General features: G+C 41.1%; 1 protein-coding gene across 2 annotated transcripts in view; it reads right to left on the bottom strand.

Annotated features, from left to right (window-relative positions):
• The window catches only part of HECW2 (HECT, C2 and WW domain containing E3 ubiquitin protein ligase 2), a 255,307-nt gene that overhangs the window by 164,900 nt on the left and 69,618 nt on the right, over window positions 1–20,789 (bottom strand). For both annotated transcript variants that reach the window (XM_050969456.1, XM_050969458.1), the window contains exon 2: window positions 13,247–13,601. In XM_050969456.1, the coding sequence (XP_050825413.1) occupies window positions 13,247–13,538 (292 nt within the window). In that variant the 5' untranslated portion in view covers window positions 13,539–13,601. The remainder of the gene's footprint in view (window positions 1–13,246; window positions 13,602–20,789) is intronic.

Here is a 20,789-nt window from a genome sequence, read left to right as displayed (position 1 = left end):
CAGTTCCCCCTCCCTACCTCTGTGCGCATCCATTTGATTCTTTGGCTTTCCTTTACGTTTGTCACGCAGCACTGTGCCGAGTCCCTGCTGTGGTCTCTGTCTATCATAGCCTTGGAGATTTTTTCAAATGCTTTGGCATTTCGTCTTTTGGAACAGAGCTCTGATAGAACAGATTTGTCTCCCCATACAGCGATCAGATCCAGTATCTCCCGTACAGTTCACGCTGGAGCTCTTTTTGGATTCTGGGACTGCATGGCCATCCGTGCTGATCGGCATTCCACGCTGGGCAAACAGGAAATGAAATTCAAAAGTTCGCGGGGCTTTTCCTGTCTACGTGGCCAGTGCATCCGAGTTCAGATTGCTGTCCAGAGCAGTCACAAGGGTGCACTGTGGGATAGCGCCCGGAGGCCAATACCGTCGAATTGCGACCAAACTAACCCTAATCCGACATGGCAATACCGATTTCAGCGCTACTCCCCTTGTTGAGGAGGATTACAAATACCAGTATTAAGAGCCCTTTACACTGATATAAAGGGCTTCGTTGTGTGGACAGGTGCAGGGTTAATTCGGTTTAACGCTGCTAAATTCAGTATAAACATGTAGTGTAGACCAGGCCCCAGATGCACACAACTAATAAAGAGCCTGTGAAGATGAAGGAACCAAAGACTACATAAAAATTTTAACTATGAATTTCCAACACTGTGCACAGAGGAGACGTAATCCATAGCCTATTATTTGCACATATATACACCAATAGGTAATGCATGTGACTGCTTTTTCAATCCAGTTGTCAGCAATTGAAATACGCTACATTTTCAGAGTTACTTTAATAATATTGCATATCATGTAAATTTGGTGATCGGAAGTAGTGAGATAAACAGTGCAATGTTAACTACATATCTATTTAAAAAGCAAATAAAACAAAAACAAAAAAACCACAAGGCCAAGGCCAAAAAGAAATGAAGAAGTGACTGATGCTAGAGAATGCTGAATTAAAAAGGCAGTATGGATTCAGGAGCGTACAATTGGTTTGCTTTATAGGTATCAAATATTTCTTTTGCCATTCTAGCCATCACCTGGAGCAGCCACTTGCATCACAAAAGCAGGATGGAAAGAACATTGGTTTCTATCCAAAGGATCATATAGATATAGATATATTAGAAGTTTTTGCAGTGGAAAGATACTGACAAGTCACACAACTGAAAGTGCACAGTAGAACTCTATAGTTGCTGTCATGACCAAAGCATCATTTGTTTAGTTTTGAAGACAGCGATATCTTAATAAACATTAAACATAAAATAAAATTAAATGAAGCATGTGTCTCCTGACAACTCTCCAGTCCCAGCTGGAGCTTTCCCCTGCCATCACAGTCATCCTTACAGTCTAGATCATGGACGGGCTAACTACGGCCCACAGCCCACATCCGGCCCATCAGACCATTTAATCTGGCCCTCAGCTCCCGCCGAGGAGCGGGGTCAGGCTTTGCCCTGCTCTGGCACTCCAACGGGGGAGCAGGGTCAGGGGCTTGCCCCACCCCATGCAGCTCCCAGGAAGCAGCCGGCATGACCCCCTCCAGTTTGACCATCCTCCGGCTCCTACATAGAACGCAGAGACGTGGCCAGGTTCCCGGCCAATGGGAGCTGCAGAGGTGGCATTTGTGGACAGGGCAGCGCGCAGAACTGCCTGGCTAAGCCTCGGAGAAGTAGAGGGGACATGCTTCTGGAAGCTGCTTGCGGTAAGAGCCGCTCGGAGCCTGCACCCCTGAGCCCCACCCCCACCCCACAACCCCCTGCCACAGCCCTGATCTCCCTCCTGCCCTCTGAATCCCTTGATCCCACCCCAAAGCCCCCTCTTGTACCCCAAACCCCTCATCCCCAGCCCCACCCCAGAGCCCACACCCCCAGCCAGTGCCCTCACACCCCTCCCCTCTACCCCAACCCCCTGCCTCAGCTCTGATCCTCCTCCTGCCCTTCAAACCCCTCGGTCCCATCCTGGAGCACTCTCCTGCACCTCAAACCCCTCATCCTCAGCCCCGCCCCAGAGCCCTCACTCCCCCTCCCCAACCCCAACCCGGAGTCCCCTCCCGCACCCTGAACTCCTCATTTCTGGCCCCACTCCATAGCCCTTACCCACTCCCATACCCCTACCTCCAATTTTGTGAGCATTCATAGCCCACCATACAATATCTATACCCCAATGTAACCCTCAGGCCAAAAAGTTTGCCCACCCTTGGTCTAGGTCCTTGATTAATCAAGGATTTCATTTCATTCTCACTTTAAAATAGATATTTAGATATCCACTGCTGGCAGTGAGACTACACAGAAGAGCACCTTTTATTTTCACTCCGTCTACTGTTGTGATGCAGGGACCACATATGGAAGGCATCCCATTGTGATTACACTGCTTTCTGAGCAGGACTCTACTAAATTAAAAAATGGGAGGCGGGAAGTATCAGATTTTGTGGTGGGGAAAAGTTGGCAGCTATACCAATAGCCATAAATCAGGTTCAAACTCCATTAGGAAGCGAAGAACTAGCATTGAAAATAACTGGAGGAAAAGCATGGTTTGTAAACACCACCATCAACCTTTATTAGCGACATTTGTCTTAATCACTGTGGGCCCCTGGTACATGCGGTTTTAGGGTGTAGGATTTTTTTTAAGCGTAAATGTTGCCATAACTGTTTATTACTAGTGTATATTGGCTTTACAGTAAGTAGCACTAGTGTCTTGGTGTTGTGCAGTCATATAGACAGAATGCACACAGAACCTTCTAAACGCAAAGGGCTCAATCTTTCAAAACTTCCCTCATGTGAAAAATATTTAGTTACTTGAGCAGACTCCACTGTAATCAGTGGGAATCCTCATTTGAGGATGGACTTCTCACATGATGACATATGGATCAATACATTCAGCAAGAAATTAAGGTAATTAAAAGTGCTATTTATTTAGACCAAACATAGCAGTGGCTGTGGGTTGTAGGTAGAAGAGTTTCCAAATTTAACTGTGGAACAAAATGAGATACTACAGTGATGGCACCACAGAATAACCTAGAATACACAGATCATCATCTAAAACCACAGAACTGCTCCCCTACTCCTGCTGAAGACAGTATCAAAGGGCCTATTGACTTCTAAGGGACAAAACTGGGCTTTTAGTGTGGGAATCCGTTTTGCCCTGCTATGCACAGATCCAAGCTCTAAAATGATACCTCGCAGATGTTAGCAGTAGCGAAAAAAAAGTGACTACAAAATAATCTCTTGCAACTAGTGACTAGCATATTTTTAAAAAATAGGGCAACAATAACAATTTAAGAGTGTAGACAAATAACCAATGCAATCAAACAGAAAGGAAAATTCATCTGTAGCACAGAACATTTTGCTACTTCAATATATTATACAGAAGTTGAACATGAAAAACCAATAATAATCATGCTTTTCCAGGACGTAAAAGAGATATTGGGTCATATGGTTTTTGTTACAGGGGTCAAAGAAAGCCTTTGAGGAGAGGATAAAATGTCTTTAATTTTTTTAATCTCTCTGTACAATCTGAATTGCTATCTTAAATGTATTAAATCCAGCGTACGTGAAAGCTTTTTCTTTTTAATCTTGTCTGACCTGAAATGGAAAGGCTCCAAAACTCTCCATCCCTACGATCTCGGTTTATACTAAACCTCCTATCTAAATTGTCCTCAATAGTTTTCCCAGTCCTTATGAAAAACATGCTATTGTGAAACCATGCTGTATATATTCAAGAAAGTGTCAACCAGATTGTGAGAAATAATATTATGACCTTTGATTTTCAGCATTATAAATGTGCTCAGGAGCTCTAGTGTAAAAGCCCTATGTCTCAGAACCGGGACTCCATAAATTAGGACAAAAATAAGTAACCTGGGCAATTTGGCCATAGAAGAAAATCTACCAATGACAATGTGTTTCTCAAACCCAGCACCACCCCTTTCTTTCTTTTGCACTTTCTGATTTCCTAAAAACAAATTAAGAAAACCCCAACATTCTTAAATAAGTACATAAGTAGAACCATTGAATACAACAGCAACTGTGGCTCCTGACTCCAAGGCTGAATTTAGCCCAAGCTATTCAAAAATTAACTCACAAATTAACCCTAGCCTGGCTTCATTCAGAGTTTCAACAACAGTAGTGTTTTTACAATCAAATCCTTTACATGGTCGAACTGCCAATTCAGGCCATTTCTTTCATTTTTCTTAAATTCTTAATTTCAACACGAATTTTTAATTCCTTGTTACCAAATGTATATGAAGTTCAACAGTATGAACACTCTCTTCAGTCTCTCACTGCTGCTGCTTGTCTCTCTCACATACACACACAAGGGAGGTGAGGTAATATCTGTGCAAGCTCAAAAGCTTGTCTCTTACCAACAGAAGTTGGTCCAATTAAAAAAATATATATCTCACCCACCTTGTGTCTCTAATATCCTGGGACCAACATGGCTAAAACAACACTTCATACACACACAGGCTCTCTTTAAGTGTCCAAAGAAAGCTCGGCAGTACAGGATAATTTCTCTCTCATTCACTAGAGATAATGACAAGTGCTAAAGCTAGTTTCTGCTCATTGCAAAATGTTTTAAGGCTTTCCTCAAGGACTACATTAAAACATTTTGGATCGTCAGTTCTTTCTAGAATTGCATGGTCTTTGGGACAGTCTTTGTATCTATCACTGTTCTGATACAGGACCTAACACAATGAAGCCCAAGACTATGACTGGGCACTCTAGGTGCAGCTTAATAACTAATAATATTCCTATAAAGTCTGATCCACTGCTGTTAAGGTTTTTCCCCCACTTTGAACTTTAGGGTACAAAAAGTGGGGACCTGCATGAACACTTTTAAGCTTAATTACTAGCTTAAATCTCATACGCTGCCACCAGCCAGAAGTTAGTGTCTGGCACAGTTCTGTTCCCCCAAAACCTTCCCTGGGGAACCCAAGATCCAAACCCCTTGGGTCTTAAAACAAGGAGAAATTAACCATCCTCCTCCTTTTCCCACCCAGACTTTCCCCTCCCGGGGTTGCCTTGAGAGGCTACACAGATCCAAACTCCTCGGATCTTAAAACAAGGAAAAATCAATCAAGTTCTTAAAAAGAAAGCTTTTAATTAAAGAAAGAAAAGATAAAAATTATCTCTGTAAAATCAGGATGGAATATGCTTTACAGGGTACTCAAATTCATATAAACCATAGGGACCCGCCTCCCCCCAACCTTAGATTCAAAGTTACAGCAAACAGAGGTAAAAATCCTTCCAGCAAAAGCACCATTTACAAGTTGAGGAAACAAACATAAGACTAATCTGCCTTGCCCAGCTATTAATTACTATTTTGAAATATGAAAGACTGATTCAGAAAGATTGGGAAAGCCTGGAATGATGTCCCATCCCTCTCAGTCCCGAGAGCGAATAATGAACCAAACAAAAAGCACAAACAAAGACTTCCCTCCACCAAGATTTGAAAGTATCTTATCCCTCTATTGGTCCTCTGGTCAGGTGTCAGCCAGGTTTACTGAGCTTCTTAACCCTTTACAGGTAAAAGAGACATTAACCCTTAACCATCTGTTTATGACAACTGCCCATTGAAGTCAACCCCTGATTTCAATGTGAAAATTGGATCAGGCCACTAGAGTAGGTTAAGCACAACTTGTATTTAATATATTTACTTTTGTTATCTCCTAGATTCTTATACAGTACTCATCACCATAGTATTCAGGCATTTCTTAGCTGTAGAGAAGGGATTTCTCCCCCTCTTCACATGCTAATTCTCCATTCAGCACCTGACCTCTTTTCTGAAGAGTAGTGAGTACTAAAAAGGTTTAAAATGTATGCAAAAAAAAAAAAAGAGAGAGAGAAAGACCAAATTTATGCCATACCATTAAAAACCATCTCTAGACAGCTTATTGTTCAGCTGAGCCCTTTGCCTGTTTCCCCCAGTAGTCATTTCTTTATTGAACGTTTCGCCAACCAACATCTACTAAACGGAATCAGAAACGGCAAGAAACTGATATTACATCATGTATGCATGATGCATGCTATATTTACAAGATGGGGGACTATATGCTGGGCAGCAGTGACTCTGAAAAAGATTTGAGAGTCATGGTGGACAGTCAGCTGAACATGAGCTCACAATGTGACTTTGCAGCCAAAAGAGATAATAGTCTTGGGATGAATAAACAGGGGATTCTCGAGTAAGACTGATGATGTTATTTTATGTCTATATTTGGCACTGGTGTGACTGCTGCAGGAATACTCTGTACAGTTCTGATGCTGACAATTGAAGAAGAAGGTTGATAAATTGGAGAGGTTTCAGAGAAGAGCCACAAGAATGAATAAAGGATTAGAAAACTTGCCTTATAATTGATTGATCTCCCTGAGTCCATATAGTTAGCTTAACAAAGAGCAGGCTATAGGGTGACTTGATTGCTGTCTATAAGTATCCACATGGGAAACAAAATATTTAATAATGGGTTCTTCAACCTATCAGAGAAAGTTAAAACATGACCCTGTGATGGGGCATGCATGGCCCACACTGAGACTACAGGGGTTAATTCCTCTTTTTGGGCTGAGGAGACCATGCCCTCTCGACCCTACTGGGCATGCTCCAGCTGGAGGCCAGTTTTTCTAGTATCAAAATAGAAAGGCTTTCTTAATGCAGGCAGACTGTTATATATACACATATACAGATTGAACACTGTGGCATTGTTAACTGAAGGAAAGTTGTTACAAATGTAAGGGAGCACAGTACCCCAAAATAAGGTCACTAAGTAGCACAACTGTGTCAGTTTGGGGAAAAAGAGGAGGTAGAACCCATTTAGTTCTGAGTGAAACTGTTTTGTGTGCAGAAAAATTGCTTATTCCTTCTTTTCGAGGTGGGCGGCAGCGAGAAGGAATGGCCGTGCACGGCAGAATTAAACACAGGTACAATATCACTGCTATAGAGACCAATTCTCTTTTCTGGCTGCCACCAAGCACTGTCATTTTTAAATTAGGATCTTAAAAATGGCTACCAACCAACTAAAAGAACCCAACTCTAACAGAAAAAGTCAAATTCAAAAAAGGATCAGGTATGCAAGGATTATTCCATACCAATCAATATCAAACTATTAATAGAAATGGTCTAGATTAATTGAAGACGAGTTAGCACTTCTGGAAGTGCACTTTTCCATCTCCTGCAGTCCCCAATGTATAATACAGTTGGCCATCTCCTCACTTTTCTACAGATTTATACTCTGTATACACTGCAATTCTTCTCTGAATTAGAATGCTATAGTGTCAGAACTTTAGGAACATGATGATTTGCAGAGCAGGTGTGCTGCTATTGAATCTCTAGTTCATCACAAGACAGAATAACTTAGAAACAAACTTATTCTGCAAACAGCAGCAATGACACCTGCAATTTTCCTCATGTTCCCATCATTTGCCAGGAATACACCAATAATAAGAAAGACCCTCATTATTAACCAGTTACTCTACAAAGTATTAATCTGTTTTATTTTTTATCTCAGCTAAAATCTGAGGAAGATATACATATAGTACCAGGGACAAACATAGCAAAACTCACACAAGTACCTGGAATCAGGCATTAAACATATAAACAAAGAAATAAACTTTTTTTAAGGCAGTAAAAACTAGTTACGTATTATTTAAAATCAAAACCATAAACCATACATGCTATCTTATACTATATACAGAAATTCTGATTACTAGCAGTAATACAAGCAACAGGCTGGTTTATGCTCATCAATACTTAATGCAGGTGAATTCTAGCGTCGATTCACATTATGTCACCTAATAACACAAATAAAATAAGTTTGTCAAGAATTCCTAATACCCCCACTAACTTTCGCCATTCAGTAAAACTCAGACTAATAAGCATTTAAATAACTGTTCACTGGTGACTGAAAACTAGTGAGACAATTAACTGAATTAACGCAGGAACAAAGAAGAAAGTCTCTGTCAGTTTCCCTCTGTTACTAGGAAGGCATTCTATAAAATTTTTTAACGTACAGTAAAGGTCTACCGGGGATTTAAAAAAAAAAAACTTTCTTTCACATCTCAGAAACTGAGAGCAATAAAGCAGGATATTATAATGCACCAGATTCTCTGAACTAAATCAGATGTCTCCAGAAAGACAAAGGAAAAAGACAGAGTCCCATGACACCTTATAGACTAACAGAAGAGTTCTGTGGCACCATATGCGTCAGACGAAGTGGGTATTCACCCACGAAAGCTCATGCTCCAATACTTCTGTTAGTTTATAAGGTGCCACAGGACTCTGTCGCTTTTTACAGATCCAGACTAACAGGGCTTTCCCTTTTTCTTTTATCAGAGGGATAATCTTAACATCACTCTTAACATTTCCCACTAAAAACACTCTAACGCAACAAAGTTCCTCTCTAATTTACTCTTTGACAGACCTTTCTATTAAAGTCTGAGCCAGAATGATGCTCGTTTTCAGAATTCTCGTATTTTCTCACTGTGTTAATCTGTGGAATGAAAAACCACTTCTTTTTTAGGAATGATCAATTTTTTTTCTTTCGTGAGCCCATTAAATTTCATAATCAATGTAAATGGGAAAAGAACAGGGTTGTGTTTTGTTTTAAGCTAAGAGAGAAATATTTTCCTTTGTCTAATGATATTTCCTTCAGAGATTGTACTGAACTTGGGGGAGGGGAGAGTGGTAAATACAACTACTACATTATGCTGGCAAAGAGCCAGTGAGCTTTCTTAGTTTATGTGCAATTCACTAACACGTATGTCAATAACGGAGGAAGTGCCAAAGGAAAATGGTTGCATAAAACAGACTAGTTTAAAATAAAAAACAGGCTGGCTAAACCCAATAAAATATTTATAATCCTTGCACTGCAAATGAAATTATGGCTTTGTATGTATGTATAATTACACACACAGAGAGACATGTATTGGGTGAAGTGCTGAATGACCTCAACTTCTAAAGTTTCTGGGAGTTGAGGATGCCTTGTATTTAAGGATGTAAAGAACTGAAGGTAGTGGGATTACTTATATACACCACATCTTTGTAATGTCCTGAGATCAATCAACAACTGCATCCTAAAATAAGTGGAGTGGGGAAGGTCAGGGTCAGCCTCAAAGTTGTTTGTAGAGCCTTGGCTATGGGTATTCTGACTTTCAAATGTCTGTGTACAGTAACTCCTCACTTAACGTCCTCCCGCTTAACAGGAGCTGCCCCAGCTAAGTGTTCTGTACCTCCTGCCTGCCCCAGCCCTGAGCCTTCTCCCGCACCCCACCCGGAGTGCTCTCCCACACCCCAACTCCCTCTCAGACCCTGCATCCCCACCCTGAGCACCCTCTCACACCCCAACTCCCTCCCAGACCATGCACCCCCACCCTGAGCGCCCTCCCACACCCCAACTCCCTTCCAGACCCTGCACCCCCACCCCAACTCCCTCCCAGACCCTGAACCCCCACCCTGAGCGCCCTCCCGCACCTCAACTCCCTCCCAGACCCTGAACCCCCACCCTGAGCGCCCTCCCGCACCTCAACTCCCTCCCAGACCCTGCACCTCCACCCTGAGCACCCTCCCACACCCTAACTCCCTCCCAGACCCTGTACCCCCACCCTGAGCGCCCTCCCACACCCCAACTCCCTTCCAGACCCTGCACCCCCACCCTAACTCCCTCCCAGACCCTGAACCCCCACCCTGAGCGCCCTCCCACACCCCAACTCCCTCCCAGACCCTGTACCCCCACCCTGAGCACCCTCCCGCACCCTAACTCTCTCCCAGACCCTGCACCCCTAGCTCTGAGCACCAGAAGGAGAATGGAGAAAAAAAGAATGAAAAATGGGGTGGGATAAGAGAGAATGCTCCCCCCATAGGGGGCCCCAAAAATGAAGCTGAGCACAGGGTTCCACTAACTCTAAATCTGCCACTGGTGGGAGGGGGAGAAGTGGGGAAGCACCGCATCTCCTTTGCAGCAGGGAAGCGCTGGGAGGAAGGGGGAGGCCCAGGGACATGGCGTGCTCCGGGGAAGAGGTGGAGTAGGGGTGGGAAGAGGTGAGCCTGGAGTGGAGTGGGGACAGGAGAGGCAGGCCTGAAGCATCCCCTGGCAAAGTCAGCACCTGTTCTTCTGGCAGGAAGCTGCTGCTGTGCAAGATGTTTCCTGGTGTACTTGCCTGCCTCATTGTCTGCAGCGGGCTGTGCCTGTGTAGGGTAAGCCTGGGGCACCTCCCCACCACAGTACAGTACTGTACAGTATATAATGCTTTTCGTCTGCCCCCCAAAAATTTCCTTCGCACCTAACCCCCCACATTTACATGAACTCTTATGGGAAAATTGGATTAGTTTAACATTGTTTCACTTAAAGTTGCATTTTTCAGGAACATAACTACAACATTAAGTGAGGAGTTACTGTAATTATAGTCTTAACTCTGAATTTCCAGGCCTTCAATATTACGAGAGTTCAATATTCTAATACTGTTGTTTTAGTTAACTGACATGTGATTATCTTAAGTGACATTGTGAATTTTCTTTCCCCACACACAAAGAAATTTTAAAACATTTATGAGAAAACTATAAATACCAACATGGTGAATAAATATTTCATATTTTCATAATAATGGGCTCTTCAATCTACCAGAAAAAGGTAGAACATGATCCAATGGCTGGAAGTTGAAGCTAGACAAATTTAGATTGGAAATAAGGTGTAAATTTTTGACCATGAGGGTAATCAACCACTGGAAAAATTTATCAAGGGTTACTGTGGATTCTCCATCACTGGCAATTATTAGATCAAGATTGGATGTTTTTCTAAGAGATCTGCTGCTATGGGAATTATTTTGAGGAAGTTCCAAGGTCTGTACTACATAGGCAGTCCAATCAAATGATCACAGTGGTCCCTCCTGGCCTTAGATCTATGAATTTATGACACTAATGGAAGATTTCCTGAGGGTTTTCCCAACCCCCCTCTCCCCAAAGAAATCTTAACATATTGATGAGTGAAGACTAACAGACAATTAGTATATTTTCCACAGCATGGAGTCCATTTCGCTTAATTACAAATGTGATGTAGAGCCATCATAATATCCACAATGAATACTCTGCTGGTGATGATTTGGGGCCTGATTCAGCTCCACTTGGAGTCAACGGAATGTCGTAAGAGCGTTATCCAGCTCTTTAATCTCTTAAAGCTGACGCTGTTCAGCTGATGAATGGGTTTACTCCGTGGACCTTTTGTGAGCACTACAGTCCACTGGAACTTAATGAAGCATTGGGAAGTTTCAAAATCTATAGGTATAATTCCTGCACCCTACCATCTGAAAAACAGTCTCATTCTCAGCTAGGCCTCATGACAAACAAATTACAGCTTTCTAGCTCATGCTATTAGAATTACTGTTTATGTTTTTTTAAATTACATTTCTTTAAAAAAGTCTCACAGTTTATCCAAACTACCTCAAACCTTCCCTCTCCCCCTAAAAGTATTCTGCAATCAATAGGAAACACACACATGCCAAATTTCAAGTCAAAGGGTTTTTTTTCAGGTTCAAATAGATTCATAACAAGAGTTACAATGGAAAGCAAGTTACAGCCTTATCTATATAAAGAGTAAGAACAGTGACTCCATAGCACAAAATATAAACAAGTTTTAAAGGAAAGATTCTGCTAAGATCCTGCTTCTGTTTTAATAATAGCAAAACACTCTCTGACCTCAGTAAGGAGCTGCATCCAGTGCTGAAAGATTTAAAGTGCCAGAAAGGAGAACGGTTTTAAAAAAAAAAACAACAAAGAAAGTAGCTGGACCTCCTCTCACTTTTAACACAAGCAGATAAGAAATCCATGATGGATATTGTACACTATTGCACTACACTGTAACATGCTGGGGTTTTGAATTCAGAGGAGGCAATCTGAGTTTGTTTGCCCTCTCAGCAGAGGCTAGAGCCAGTCTGTGCCTTTGTTTTGCACTTTGAGAGGCTCAGCAGACACACAGCAGAAAAGTTCTTTATTCCAGAGCCAGATTGAAATTGCTCTTTGACCATTTTGGGAGACAGCTGAATAACTGGACGGGAAGATGGAATAGTTTAGGGCTTGATACTGCTGCCACTGAATCCAATGGGAAAACTTACCAACTTCAATGAATGCAAGATAAAGATCTTATTTAAATAACATTTCATTGGTGAGGATATTGAGTGAGATAAACTGGTGTTAGTTCTAAGATGGACACGGTTCCAGTTTTCAGACATGTTTTCTCTTTATTTGATTTGTGATTTAACTAAAATGGTGGCAACATGGGATCCAGCAGCTAGATCCTTGTCTACACCACATTTCCCTCCCCGGCTGAATACTATTAAAAAAAAAGGGAGTAACATGAGGGAGGAGCGGGAAGTAGTGATATTTATTTTGGAGGGGTTCTGAAGGATATGTCTTTCATGAATAAAAGTTATTGTTTATACAGATGTAATTCTTTACATTTTAGTGTGCAACAGTCAGCTTCAAGAATTTATACAAAATACATTTTCACAAATGCTGAAAACCCACCTGGCCAGAAGTAATAAATTACTGTTTACAGGTCTAAGAAAACCTTTTCCTGTAAAACCATAAAGATGAATCCTGGAAGAAGTCATGACTGACTACTTATAAACATTAAAATGAAAAAAAAAGTGCTAGACATTAGGCCTAGTGGTAGAAGTATTTGGCACACAATGGGTATTTTGTAAATACCAAGTTACCATTAATTTGTCACAGTTTCAGAAAGGACCACCATGCTAATGGGACAATATATCTGAAATTCTTTGAGTAAGATAAAGAAGAAGTGACTCCTCTGCACCTCTTTCGAGTTTATGGGAGAGTGGCACAGCTAACAGCTTTGTTGATTGTGCATCTCTTTTGGAATATTTATTGGAATACGTAAACCCACTCCCTAAATTTCCAAGTCAGTAATGCAGCCACCAGTAATGCAGCCAACAGTAATTAAAGATAGAAATAGGAAGATGGTGTGTGCATAGAGCCTCTGCTGTCTAAGAAGACAGCATTCCACCATCTAGGAGGTAAGTATGGAATCCAAGATCTACATTAACTGGTTACACATTTTCACGCTTCATTGAAGCAAGAGGGAAAGACAAAGCTTTAGAATAATTTTGAACAGTCTCATCTCATATTTTATCTTTATGTGCACCGCTGGACATAATGAAAGTCAAGAAGAGGTGGCAAAGGACCAAAAACCACAGAAAATTAAGAAATGGTTCTGACTCACCTATATGATAAAGTCCTATCCAGTCTGTTGGGTCAACTTCTTCTTTAATATCCCAGAAAATAATGAGGTTCTGAGCTTGCCCCAGGGTGTATTCATACATACTCGCTGTCAAACTAGAGCGACTGTCAGAGGTCACTAGATCAGTGTCACTGTTGGCACGCTGTAAGTTCATGTTCTCAGGTATGGTGCCCGGAGATGTCAGACTCTGCAGGTTCTCTGGGCTCAGAGTATACCGTAGCTGAGGATTACGTCGTCGCACAAAAAGCAGATGTTCTCTGGCTGAATTTGCCATTGTGAGTGTCTCTCTCTCTCTCTTTCTTGTCAGTCTACAGAAAAAAACTTCTCACTTAGGAATCTGCAAAGAACAAAGAGAGGCATGAAGTGTTAGAGCTGAAGGACAGGATATTGGATCAAGCTCCACATGGAGACAACTTAGTTTAAAGGTTTCTTCATCTGGGATTGACCCTACAGTAGTCTCATATGGACGAAATAAAGCTCATAGTTCATTAATCTACTACTACGGCCATCTAAATACACTACTGAATACACTGGAACTGAGGCACATTGCACGAACTACTTGTGGCAGCCTTGCTGGCATTCAAAATCTAACATACACCTTGTATTAAAATTTGTATACCAAGAAACAAACCAAGAGCTGCTGTGCACAGACTAGAAAAAAGCAGAAACTTTAAAAAAAAAAAAATTCTTGATCCAGCAATGGAGGTTTAGTACTAGCCCCGATAAATAAGTGGATTAAGTCTGACACAGGCTCAGAGTACATGGAGATAATGAAGTCCTCTTTTAGCTAAGCAATTAGCACAGTATTTCTTTATTTAGAATAAATAGTTTCTAGTAGTATTTTATAAAGTTTTTTTTTTAATTAAGGAGTCAAAATTAATACAGTTCCACAGTAATATAGACATTAGATAGGATTTCTATATAGATTTAGCAAGCACATAGCACCATAGCGAAGTAATACAACAAAATTATTTTGTAATAAAAATAATTTTTAAAAGTATAGAAGAATCTAAGAGGGAAAAATATGGGTTCTAAGATTTCTCTAGATCATGCACAAATATGCCAATTCCTTGAGTGAGGTATTCTAAGGGTAAGGGCTGAGGTTCAATTAGCCCATGTCACTGTATCTGCCCAATTCATTTTTTTTTCCCCTTTTGACCAGGTCTAAGAATAGACACCTCATGAATTCAGTGGTTCCCATCTGATCTGGAATAGATAACAGAAGGAGGTCTTCTCCACAAAGGAGATGTCCAACATGGTATTAACCCAGTTAAGATAAAAAAAAAGCCTGCACACTAACAAGAACTCAGCTATGCAATATTTTGCAAGTTAAGAGACACAGGTTACTTCAGTTTCAGTTAGAGACTGTGAAAGGAACTGCAAGTAGGCTGTGTCAGATATTCCTTTGGTGATCATGACCAGAAGATACTATATAGGTCTACCTCCTGGCACTGACCTCTAACACACTCTGAATGGTGTTTGGGTTAAACAGAGCCAAGGTATATTCTTTGCAGCATCTTACATTACTCGAAATCCAAGATTTGAAGAGGCATTTGATAGTTGTAAGAATTTGTGATTTCTGTATCAGGTTATGTCTGTTAAAAACTGCCTGGTAAATGAATAGCTAGTAAGCAAGACAGGGCTGCCTAGTTCCATGAGCTTCTTCTCATGTCTGGCTCTCTCTCCATAGACAGTCTCCCTCTTCACTTTCACATTTCTTCATACAATGTAATACTTCCATTTTGTACAATATCAAAACAACATATTGGCACTGAACAACCAACCAACCAAAACTTTGTTTTTCAGAATGGAATGAAGCACACTGCATTTATCTGAGTAAAAGGGGTTCTGTGTAAGCAAGTGATTTATCAATGCAAATGATACATATAGATAGATCCCCTGTGCAGATAAAAAATTTGTATCTGCATCCAATCCACGATCTGCAAACATGGTCCGTGGATATCCATTAGCTTAAAATGTTCAAAGTAATGTAATAAAATTGCAACAGAATGGATAATTTCAACCAAGCAAGGATTATTTTCATAGTGGATACTAGCAATAAATAAGTTTCTTTCCACCAGGGAAAGACAGTTTTGCAATGAAAACAAATTATTCCATTAGAAGAAAACTGAATGTATGCTAACAAAAAGGATTATCAGTCTAACAATTAAGAATTAATGTAAAGTAGTCTAAAAGGTGCTGCACATCCATAAGGCAATGAACTAAAATTTGCGGTCCTTATTTTTTTAAAAACCCAGACAACTACATAGTCTACCGTGCACAAATTGCGGTGTGAATTTCTCACACTCTTTAAACAATCACAGCCACTATGGCAAGGTATCTGACCATTTTACAAGTTAGCCATAGATAAGGTCAGTTGTATCACAGTTGTGTCCTCTTTGAAGGACGTCTGCTGCAGGCAGAATAGAACAGATCTCATCATTAATTTTAAATGCATATATTTTGAACACGTTTACAGATATCTGTGTATTATTCTTGAGCTTTTGTCCCGGTTTCATACCTCTAGCCTTAAGCTATCCTATATGGGTGTTTTTGTTTCCTTAAAATAACCCAAACATTTCCTGGCAGTGCTGAATATCACCTGCTGTGATTTTCCCTGTTTCCAGCAAGTTTTTAATTTAAAATGAGGTAAAGCTCATTGGAAATGGACTATGATTGTTGGCCATCTCCCATAGTATTATAATTATGATTAGACCCACAGTATGCTAGCCCTCACTCAAGTGTCTTACAGCTGCATTATTAAACTCAAACTCTCTCTAGTAGTCAAAGATGTAATTATTAAGCAAAAAAAAACAAAACACAACAACAACAACACAGCTAGAGCTCCAGGCTTTTTCACAAAAGCTTCTGGACGCTTATTAAAAAAATGAAGAAACTACATGATATCAGTTATAACAAAAGTAATATTATTTTACATTTTTTTACCACAGGATTTTACAAAACATCACAAAATACTATCCACATTGATACTTCTTCACTTAACACTAAAATGCAGTCACCTGTGAGGTAAAGTAAAGCAGCAATTCAACCACACTATACAACACTTTAGGACAAGAGTTGAAAAATATATATTCTATTAAAACTTCAAAGGGTGAATGTAGAATAGATAAATATTTATATCCACATTAGAATTTGGCTATGACTAGAACTAAACAACTTGAAACTATGACTTGAAACTCCCTCTGCACCTCCCCCAAAATGGCTATTTTTCAAAGCCAAAAACTATTGCCAAAAGTTTTGTTTGTCAACAAAATATTTTTTTAAACAGAGATTTCAGATTTTAAAGTTTTTTTCCCCCACATTTCCAAATTTCTTATTTTTGTTTTTTCCTATTTCTCATCCCGTTTTTCCTTTCATCCACAGAATGCATTCCTTCCTCCCACCCCCACTAATTTTTGTTTTTCTTTTTTCCTTTGGCCACCTGCATTTTCAAAACTTCCTCAACTTTGAAAAAGTTTCAGATTGGCAGAATTACAGTTTCTTTTTGCTGTTCGCAGCTTTTTCAAATCTTCCTCAACTTTGGGAAAAGTTACTGGAATAGGAAAGAGTAAAATTTAAAAACAAAAAAGTGAAAGTATAAAAAGAAAACCTAGACATCATGCATTGTATTGCACTCAGTATCAAAAGGGGTAAGATAAAGATATTTAATAACTCTGATCTTTGTTTGTCTTACTCAAAGATTTTATTGTTAATGGCATGAATCAACAGATTTCACTGAAACATACATGCGTACTCTGCCTCTGACATCAACAAGGTAAAATAATTTTGTATCTGTATGCATTAGTGAATGTTAGGAAAATTAAATAATTTGCCAAATGTCTACAAGTAAGGGCAGGTCTACACACTACAAACTTGCATCAGTACAGGGGCACCGAAGCAACTGCATCACTATAGCATTTCTGGTGAAGACGCTCTAAGCCTACAAGAGAAAAAACTCTCCTGTTAGCTTAATAATTCCACCTTTGCGATAGGCAGTAGGTATGTTGGCAGGAGCAGCTCTCCCACTGACATAATGCTGTCTACATGCAGAGGTTAAGGTCGGTCGGGGTGCAGCCCCATTCCCAGCATTTGGAGACAGGGATACACATACCTCAAACTCCTGGGTGCTGAGGATGGGGCGACAGACAGACCGCAGGTCGCAGCAGGGTACGCGCCGCAGCTCGAGCCCAGCATGGAGAAGAGGGCTGGGCAGCAGTGGGAGAGGCGCACACCACGCGACCCCTCAACAGCCGCCTGCTGAGTGCTCATGAGTCGCGCTAGTACCTCCCTGGCCCACACCAAGCCAATGGGAGTTTCGCCTGTGGGTGTGGCAGCACGCAGAAACCCCTGGCCGCCCCCAAGGCTAGGAGACGGACATGCCAGCTGCTTCCCAGCCTGGGAGCCACACAGCACGGAAGCTAGGAGGGAGCCTGCCAGACCTTCTGTGCGGCGCAACGGTGCTGCTAACCAGACAGTCAACAGCCTGGTCAGCAGTGCTGACCAGAGCCACCAGGATCCCTTTTTGACCGGGAGTTCTGCTCCAAAACCGGACTCCTGGTCACAACTAATGGAAGGGAGTTAAGGTGCGGGACAGGGGGGCTTGAACTGGGGTAGAGGGTTGGGGTGCAGGCTCCGGCCAGATGGTGCTTAACTGAGGCAGCTCCTGGCTGGCAGAGCAGCAGGGCTAAGGCAGACTCCGTGCTTGCCCTAGTTCCACGCTGCTCCCAGAAGCGGCCACCACCATGTCCGGCTCCTAGGTGGAGGCGTGGCCAGGCGGTTTTGTGCAGTAAACACTACCCACGTCCGCAGGTGCCACCCCCACAGCTCCCATTGGCCCAGCCAATGGGAGCAGCTGAGCCAGCGCTGCGGGTGGGGGCAGCGTGCAGAGCTTCCCTGATCGCCTCTCCACCCAGAAACTGGAGCTGGAGTGCTGAGGTTTGGGGCTTCCGGCCATGGCGCGGAGATTTGCCACACGCCAGGTTCCCCACCCCTATTATAAAGCCTTGGCAACAGAGATGGCAGAAATTTGTTTGAAGCAGGAGGAGGAAGTCCACTGCTTTCTACAATAACATTATCTTCTTACGACAAACTACCAGTAGCACTGATACTGCTGGGATCACTCAGAAAATCTATACATGGTAGATAAATGTGATATATAAATATTCAAAAAAGCTTTAACGTGTATTCTCTATGCATTATCCCAGCGATTGTGAGATAAAGACACAGATAAAGCATGCTGGGAAAAGTAAACTCATGTCCTTTAAAATTGCCAAAGTTCCTCTAATCCTTGTTGTTCTAGTAAAACATCTGTAAGTAAAAAACAAAACAAAAACAAAACAAAATCACCACCACAAATTAAAAACTTGGTAGTTTCTCTGATTCAGTTCATGCACCCAAGAACTATAGGTGTTGTAAAGTCTGGACTTAAATAACAATTCCAATAAATATTGCAATTTAAAGTAATCAAAATCAATTTGCAACAGACAGAAAGCTTCACTTGTAAATGAGCCCCTATCCTCAAACCAAATACTCTGCCAAAAAAAATAAAATAAAAAAAACACTTCTGAACACATGCTTCTATATCTTACCCTTTACACAGTTAGGCTGTTATTAAAATTCATTCATCCATTTTGCATAGAATGACACCAAGAAGTGGCAGATGATGCATCAAAGAGCTGGATACTGGTGAACATTCTGCCACTGAGATATATGTGGCAGGCTGGGTAGATTTTCATTAATGTGACTTGCATAAGGCAACCTGAATCTCACATTTATTGTCCAACAAGAAAGCAAGGTTGTCCCAAAACCAGAACCGTGACAAGTACACATGCCAGAGGTTGAGGAGAAAGGGTCACTGCTTTTGTTCCTCATGGAATAAAAACTCAATCTGAAATTGAGTAGAGACGCACTTGTGCATTTTCCCTCCCTCCAAGAGGAGCTGATGACCTTTCTTGTACTTTAAAAATCCCAGGAGTACTGATTCATCAATACATCCACATAGAGGCTGAAAATAAGAATTATCCTCCCGTTTCAGTTTTCTTCTAAATGCCACTAAACAACAGTTGCACTCCATACTGCCCATGAGGACAACATATATAATTCACTGCATGAGTTTTCCTTTACGTGACATGTGGAATACCACTGTCTAAGAAGGACCAGAGCAGAAATTTTATTAAGTAACAGGCCAGGGTGGACAAGTTATTTATTCAGCTATCAACAGATCAGAGAGGGAGCAGTGTTTAGTGAAGCCCAGTCTCAGTGTGGAAATAAATTTCACATGCTTTTTATTCTAAGGCAACTGAGAAATTAGCAAGGACTAAAACCAGCTGCATGTTTCACACTGGTTTTCAATTAAAATTGAAACTTGTGTAAAGTAGCATCAACGCTGCTTATCTGACTATCAATGTCTTCCTAAATATTTCACAGAGGATCAGAAAGAAGTAGGATTGATTTCTTCATAAACTCCCCTGGGACAAATTCAGGATTATAGCTAGATTTAAAACAACATCTAGGGTATAAACATAAGCTGCAATTACTGACCGTGAAAGGGAGCAATTTGGAATAGTAAAAAATTTTTAAAAATTCACCTTCGTATGTAAAAAAAAAAAATGGACGGGGAAAAGTTATCTGATTTAGTTTTCATAGCAAAGGAAAGTCATATACTAATGTCTTTCCACATACAAATATTAAATAATTAAAAAAATATGAATGGAAGACTGGGAATCTCAAACCAGATATATGACTGAAGAGAAAACATCAGTAGAATGAACAACAAACAAAAAAACCTTTGAGTTCACATACTGCCGCCTTCATCTTAGTCATAACAGTGAATCATTTCTTGTTTATGTAGGGATCTCCTAGGCGGCTTAAGGCCGTTGGCAGGACTGCAGATTCTTCCCACAGTTGTTACTCAAAATATATTGTTGAAGTGCTGGCCCAGAGATGCAGCTGGTCATCCTCTGAGCTACCATATAAACCTTCAGTATGGAAACAACTGTGAGAAACTCTCTGGGCTGATGAATGGTGGAGGAATTGCAGAAGTGAAGATTAGCCCATTTAATTTTTCACTTTCCAATGAACAGAACAACGTCACATACAGAGTCAGCATGGAAGATGATGAGTAAAACAGCATTCTGAACCCTAGGTACAGTGAGGGGAGGGTTCTCCATTCTCTAGAACAACTTCATCCACAACCAGGTGCTTCTGTGTTTGAACCTCATCAAGGAACATAGGTGACAGACCCCAAAAAAATGATGTCTGGAGTCTCTCACTCCCTCTCCCCCCACCTCTTCCCTGCCACCAAAGGATAAGCAAATGCAAATAATTTTAGAGACAAGGAGTCACAAATACAACACACAGAGCAAAATACACATGCTGGCTTCTGTACTGTAAAATGTTGTTTTGCCTAGTACAAAGATTTATCGGTGGAACAGCAGAAATTTTAAGTAAAAGGGCCATGCTAGGGTATGAATAGGGCTGGCAGAAAAATGTAAACATGTTTCCAGGGAAAATACAGAAGTTGTTG

Source organism: Gopherus flavomarginatus, chromosome 10, assembly GCF_025201925.1.
Source record: "Gopherus flavomarginatus isolate rGopFla2 chromosome 10, rGopFla2.mat.asm, whole genome shotgun sequence".
Lineage (NCBI taxonomy): Eukaryota > Metazoa > Chordata > Testudines > Testudinidae > Gopherus > Gopherus flavomarginatus.
Note: the sequence above shows the minus strand (reverse complement) of the source record. Positions and strands in the feature narration are given on the sequence as shown.